At 39.5% G+C, this 6916-nt stretch overlaps 1 protein-coding gene across 2 annotated transcripts; it reads right to left on the bottom strand.

The window, feature by feature from the left end:
• Positions 1 to 3022: 3022 nt before the first annotated feature.
• On the bottom strand, positions 3023 to 6689 carry hlx1 (H2.0-like homeo box 1). Of its 2 annotated transcripts, XM_083898916.1 has the most exons (4): positions 6067 to 6689; positions 5435 to 5611; positions 5101 to 5285; positions 3023 to 3856 (listed from the first exon to the last, which is right to left on the bottom strand). In XM_083898916.1, the coding sequence occupies exons 1-4, from the start codon at positions 6539 to 6541 to the stop codon at positions 3515 to 3517; spliced, it is 1179 nt and encodes a 392-aa protein (XP_083755042.1). In that variant the 5' UTR covers positions 6542 to 6689; the 3' UTR covers positions 3023 to 3514. The 2 variants fall into 2 exon arrangements, with proteins under 2 accessions (XP_083755042.1, XP_083755043.1); XM_083898917.1 differs by lacking the exon at positions 5435 to 5611.
• Positions 6690 to 6916: the final 227 nt, after the last annotated feature.

Here is a 6916-nt window from a genome sequence, read left to right as displayed (position 1 = left end):
CCGAGACGCTTTAACCCAACGACTTTAAAACTGGTTGTTTTATAGTACAATTAAGTAGAATTTGAGGCTGATCTGTGGTCAAATATTCAGTTTATACCTGTAATCCACTTCCCTGGATCAGCAGATCTCAAAAAAATGCACAAAAATTATTTCAAATACACAAAAAAACTTGATGCAATCAAATTTTGCCTTTACGGCCCAACAAAAGATTGCAAGTTTTTTAAAAAAAGTTCCATCAACTAATATTATTTTACTTGTGCAAGCTCAAAATTCAAACAATTTGGCTAATCTTGTTCAGATAATGTAAAAAAAACCTGTAAACTCAAAAATTGATTGCAGCAAGTTGCCTTGAAATTTTGAGTTTTCTTTTTTACAGTGTATTAATGTGTCTATATACATGAAACAGTAACAAAAGAGGATCAAAATAGTACTTAACAGATACTAGGATGTGTGATATAACTTTTATCTTATCTTCTAAAGTAATATATAATAATAATATAATATAAGTAAACTTAGTCCTGGAAATAGTGGAATTAGATGGATTTTCATTTAAATTACATAAATTACAACAAATAAACCATTAAGGATTTGAGTTTGCTGTCCAAGACGCTATAACACAAGGACTTGAACACCACATTTAACTATATAGTGGATATTAACCATTATTTTATTCTTTATAGTACAATTAATTAGAATTTGGGGCTGATCTGTGGTCGAATATTCTTGTACTTCCACTTTCCTGGATCAGCAGAGCTAAGAAAAATTGCAAAAATTGTCTCAAATGTTAAGGTGTCTATATAAAAGTACACGAAAAAGGACCAAAATAGTACTTTACCGATACTTTGATATGTGATATCACTTTTTTTTTAATCTTCTAAGATAAGATAAGTAAACTTAGTTGTGGAGCAAGTGGAATTAACTTTGGTTAAATGGATTTCAGTGAAGAATTTGTCATTCAAATGACCTAAATTACACAATTTTAAAGAATTGTATTGAAATACAATAATAATGGACCCATTATTATTAATATTTGTAGTCTTTGGCTTGTTGTTGTGTTGTTTTTTTTATATTTTCTACAGTATTTTTGTTGTTGTATTGTTTGTTCTTAGGTCCATTAAGTCACACGTTTGTATGTTTTATTTGTTGTGTTTATTTGTCTCTGATGTACAGCACTTTGTTTCAGCTGTTGTTGTATTTAAAGTGCTTTATAAATATAGTTGGATTGGATTTGTCAACATTACTTATAGTGTCTTTAGAGGGAGAGAAGGTAAAGGGATTTGTTGCATGTGCTGACAGGAACAGCTCAGCACGAAAAATAGAACCTTTAAGATTTAAGTATTTTTTTTATTCCCAGTAACTTTTTTTGTGTATCCATTATGTATCTCAGTGTGGCACAGCGAGTTAGTGAAGTGAGAGCATGGGACGGTGGATTCTTTTTCCACTCAGGCTTATTTTTCCATCAACAAACCTCTTAACGGCCGAGACAGACGTAGTAATAACGACAGACAAACGGCCAAATGATTCATCATTTATACGTTTTTCTTACGGCGCTGAGACACTGACAATGCAATGGTTTGAAATGAATGCGACACAAAACACTTAGGAGTGTGTTGTGGTGAACTTCTAGTTTTGTTTTTGTTGTTTTTTTGCATGCAAAACACTTAAAGGTGCAGTATGTAATATTGCAAAATTACAAAACAACAATTCATTGTCAAAAACAGTACAATTATTTCATCTTGAATTAGTTTTAAGGCATAATTTAAAGAGCTAAGTATGACAATTTGGCCTTGAAGAGAAGCCAGCGATAGTTTTCTTCAGATTTATGGAGATCTTGTAAAATATAATTACTCTCACAGAGACAGAGAGAGAGACGTAATGGACGTGTAAAAGGAGGGAGAATGAATGTCATGACATCATGTCATTAAAAGCTGCTTTTATTGTGCAGTACTGTGTGTGTGTGGAGTTCTTCTATCTCTATCTCTTCTTCAAGTCACCACTGAGCAGACCCTTGATAAGGCGGATTGAGAAATGACATTTCGACACTGCAGCATCCTCTTCTAGGTTACATCACAGAGGCATGGTTTTCTTGTTAGTCATGATATTAAACAAACACGAGACAAGTGATGGTTGGAATATTAGAGGTTTAGAACATGGCTGAGGAGGAGGAGGAGGAGGAGGAGAAGTTATGAGCAGCACTATAAACGGAGATGTTGATTGTATCTGTGTCTGGATACATAAATTACACTTCATCCGGGTCGTCGCTGCTATCTGGAGCCAGCAAATGTATACAAACTATAAACCAGCCTCTTCTCCTCCTCCTCCTCCTCCTTCTCTCGCTTCTCTGTGCCAGGAGAAATGGATGTTCATGCTCATATAGGACGACGAAGGCCTGAAGATGTATACATTTATAATGGGGGTGGGTCTCAGGGCGACTCAGCTTGTCTGTTAACCGTTTATTTTTTTTAAAGTAGAAGTCATCTCAAGGAGGTCCCCCGGAATCCCATTGGAAATGTGTGGGATTTAAGTATTTAAGGCATGCTGACGTGCGTAATGTGCAACCTTTACGCAAACAATTAGTATTAGTCACTTTCGGAGATGGAATCACTTAATTCGGCGTGAGGTTAACTCGTCAATATATTTTTAAAATCTCTTTTTTTGTTTCATTTATAATAGGCTTCGGCGTCTATTAAAATATGCAAGGCCCCTAACCGTAAATCGAAAGAAAGAGATCGTAAAATGATATTTAACTGAAAACTGGCGAGTCAATTTCACGCCGAATTACGTGATTTAATCTACCAAAGTGAATAATAACAATTGTTTGTGTATAGGTTGCACATTACGCACGTTAACATGCGCAAAATGCATAAATCCCACATATTTCCAATGGGATTCCGGTTTCAGAATCATCATCAACGACCGGGTTGCAATTTTAGACTAAATACTAATAATAGGCCTTATAATAATAATCATAATAATAAAAGGAAAAGGAGGGGGATTTTTTTTAAAGTAAGAAACATTTTATTTACAATACTTTCAGTGCAAATTATTCTTTTTTACAGTTTTACTCAGAGAATAAACCAACAACAACAACAACAACATAAACATCAATAGGGTACATGAACACTGCGTGATGCTCTGAGATTTCATTTACAGCGTGGACAGAAAAAGAGAGAGTGGTTCATAACCTAATAATAAAATTCACAACCGCATTATTTGCCTTCTTCACATGAGGAGGAAAAAAAAAACATGATGCACACAGAAGTGACCGGAAGTCTGACTGATCGACTGAAATACAGGCAGTGGTTTAAATCTGGAAAATAAAATAAAATAAAGATGTGGCAGAGAAGATCAAATACATGTTAATCTGGATTATGTTCCTGGTTTGTGGGATTAAAAAATAAAGTTCCTCTTTTAGTTGCTTCTCAAAAAAAATCACTGCGGTTCTTCTGTGGAAAAATAATAATAATAATATCATCATTTATAATTATTATAATATTGTCCGTGACCTCCTCCTTCATATTAACACTTGTGAGGCCGCTGTGTCCGTGACCGAGGCCGCGGCCGCGCTGCTCGCGGGCGCGCTCCCGCTCATGATGACGCTGGGTTTCACATTCACGTGATCAGAAATGTCCACGTCGTGCGCGTCCGAGTGTTCCTCCTCCGCGGCCTCGTCCGACTCGCACTCGCTCCTGCCCTCGCTCTCACACTCGGACTCCGTGGGCTCTTTGGCCGCGTCCCTGCAGCCGGACTCTGACGCGCTCTTGTCGGCCTTCTCGTCCTTCTCCTTGTCCTTCTGAGCCTGCGCCTCTTTGGAGTGTCTCCACTTCATGCGCCTGTTCTGGAACCACACCTTCACCTGCAGACACCACCATACACCATATATGTCAATACAAGGACACACACATGCAGCTTTTGAGTATTTTTCTTTATAATAACAAAAATATTATATATATTGTTTCCCAAACTTCTAACATATTACACAGCATGGATAATATTATTTAACACATAAAAAGTCAAAATACAATGCAAACTATATTGAAATACAGAAGGAATAATACATAATAATGATAATCATAATAATAATAAAGGGATTGTAATTATTTAAATATACTAATACAACATCATTAATGTGTCTAGTAGTTTTATTTGGATTATTTCATATTTATTATGTCTTTCTTATCTCATGTGATTTAATGACATGGAGCTGTTTTTGCCAAAAGACACAAGATAAGATGTTGTCTAACAGTATAAATATGTATCATCATCCTTAGATAATAATAATTATAATAATAATAATAATAAAAATATTAATTATATTTAAAAAACTGAATATAATAACATGTTTCTTTAGGTAAAATATACATTGAAAAACAATAAGGCGTACACCATACAGTTATATACGTTTAAGCTGTGTCACGATGTCAAAATCCTGGATGAGTAATAATAATAATAATAATAGATTTATAATTTTAAGGTTTTAAAATTAAATTAGAATCAAATTGATCTTTATGAAGACAACTCTGAGATGATGATGTTGGAGAAAATACAGTAGATCCTTCCCACACACACACACACACACACACACACACACACACACACACACACACACACACACACACACACACACACACTGAGGTCATGACCACCCAATAGTCAATGAGTCAATACCATTTTGCATTTTTTGGGGGGTTAAATAAACTTTCAAAAGTCACTAATTATGAACACAATGTCATTAAATATCACTATAAATGGAAAATAATGTGATAAAATGAGGTCTTAAGATGTCATTATTTTTACAAAACACTGCAGCATTTCATTATTTTTAGGCCCAGATTAAAAACATGGCAAATTTGCTATGGTTTATCTTGTTTATTTTCAAAATTGTGCTTGTCAACGCCATTTTTGTATAGGTTTTATATGTATAAAGGCTTCAAGTCAATTTTGCAGCTTAAAGAATGGACCAAACACATTCTGGAATAGTGTTAAACAGTGAAATTTAACACTGATTCAGAGTGTGTTTGCTCTGATGTTACATTGACTCCCATGTGCACGTGAATTCTAGGCCTCTCCATTTCGACCATGCGCGTGCCTTTGTCTCACCTGAGCATCCGTGAGCCCCAGCATGGCCGCCAGCTGCTTCCTGTCCGGCTTGGTGACATACTTCTGGATCTCGAACCTCTTCTCCAGGCCTTTCCTCTGCAGGTTTGAAAACACGGCTCTGGACCACGACCTTTTCCTCTTGTACGTCTGTGGCATCGTGTCTTTGGTGAGGACAGCGTATGGACCTAAAACAAACAAAAACAAACAAAAAAGACACATGATGAGAAACACACGGGAAGGTAAGAAACACCTGGACTCACTGCAGCACACACACACACACACACACACAGAGAGAGAGGACATGTCCTGTCTCAGTCCTACATGAGTCCACTACCTGGGAAGGTGTCCTGAAACTGATGCTGGCCTGATTGTCTGCTGCTGCTGCCTGAGCTCAGCAGGGCGGACGCGTCGCTCATCCCGGGGTCTATGGAGGAGAAGTACTGGCTGGCCGGAGGCTGAACGGGGATGTGGATCCCTGACTGACGGTTCGAGCTAACGATGGACGTGAGATCTGTTACAAGAGCGAGACATGATATGGGCTTCAGTCAGCAGAGAAGTTATCGCAGGAAGACACAGGCAGACGGAACACTGACTCTGCTCTGACCTCTGATCTAGGGGTAAATGGACTCGAGTATGGACGCAGTGAGGCTGAGCTGCAGGAGGCAGGAGAGGAAACGACAGGATTCACCCTCTTATTTCTTTAGAAAAGACTTACATCTACATGTGAGTTTGCAAACGGCCCCCAAAAAAGACGCACTAAGTTGGATTTATGTGTTATCTCGTTCTCTGTTTACGCACAAACTCACTGCTGCGTCCACTTTCTAAACTCAGCCCTATTCTTTTTTTAATAAATAATGATGCAATTAATGACACCATGATATCACAGTATATTTATATTTGAAGATGTCACCAGGTGGAAACATCTCCACACACTCTACTTGAATAAAAAAAACCCTGTGCGCTCACCTCTTAGCGTCGACTTTTCTTTTCCTTTTGGGTCAAAGTCCGTCGACAATATCCGATCGATTCCGAATTTGAGGTCCTTGCTCGAAGGCGGAGGCGCCTGCTGGGAGCTAAACTGTCTGGACACAGAGGTCAAGTGTAGTCCGTGTCTGTGGTACGGCGACGCCGGACTCAGCCTGGCGCCGTACGCGGACGGCTCCGGCGCCACGGGGGAAGGACGCAGCGGAGAGCCGCCGGAGTGCGCCTGTTGCGCACGCTGCTGCTGCTGGTGGTGTCCGTGGTGGTGTCCGTGGTGGTGTCCCATGTGCACCACGAGCGCCGACGAGCCGGGGATGTTCTCCGCCTCTCCAGCCTGCAGGATGTCTGCGATGCAAAAGGACGGTTTCTTGATCGTATCCACAGCGAAGCCGCCCGCGCAGTACGCGGACCAGAGGCTGAAGTTTGACGCGTAAAACGGGTTGAGCCCGGCCGTGTACATCCCCGCAGTCTTTTAGTTGTTTGTCAGGAGAGAGTTTAAAAGCGCAGGCATGTGTGTGTGTGTGTGTGAGGGGTTGGAAGAGATGAAGAAGACGAATAAAAGGAGAAGAAGATGCAGTGACAGCGCTTTAAAACAGATCTCTGTCCGCTTTGCGCAAGTGCCAAAATCACTCTCCCGACTCTGAGATCCTGACCCTGCTCTTCCACTCCGAAGTTCCTCCGCTGACGCTGATTGGTCGCTGTCTGGACCAATGGCTGCCGTGCACTCGCTCACATCACACACACTTGCAAATCAGGATGACACACACACACACACACACACACACGTAAGTAATTTTGATCCTGAGTTGATGGATTGATCACTTAAAGAGAACCA

The sequence above is a fragment of the Microchirus variegatus genome (genome assembly GCF_963457635.1).
Source record: "Microchirus variegatus genome assembly, chromosome: 12".
NCBI classification, from domain to species: domain Eukaryota; kingdom Metazoa; phylum Chordata; class Actinopteri; order Pleuronectiformes; family Soleidae; genus Microchirus; species Microchirus variegatus.
The sequence above is the reverse complement of the archived record's forward strand: the minus strand, read 5'-3'. Positions and strand labels throughout refer to the sequence as shown.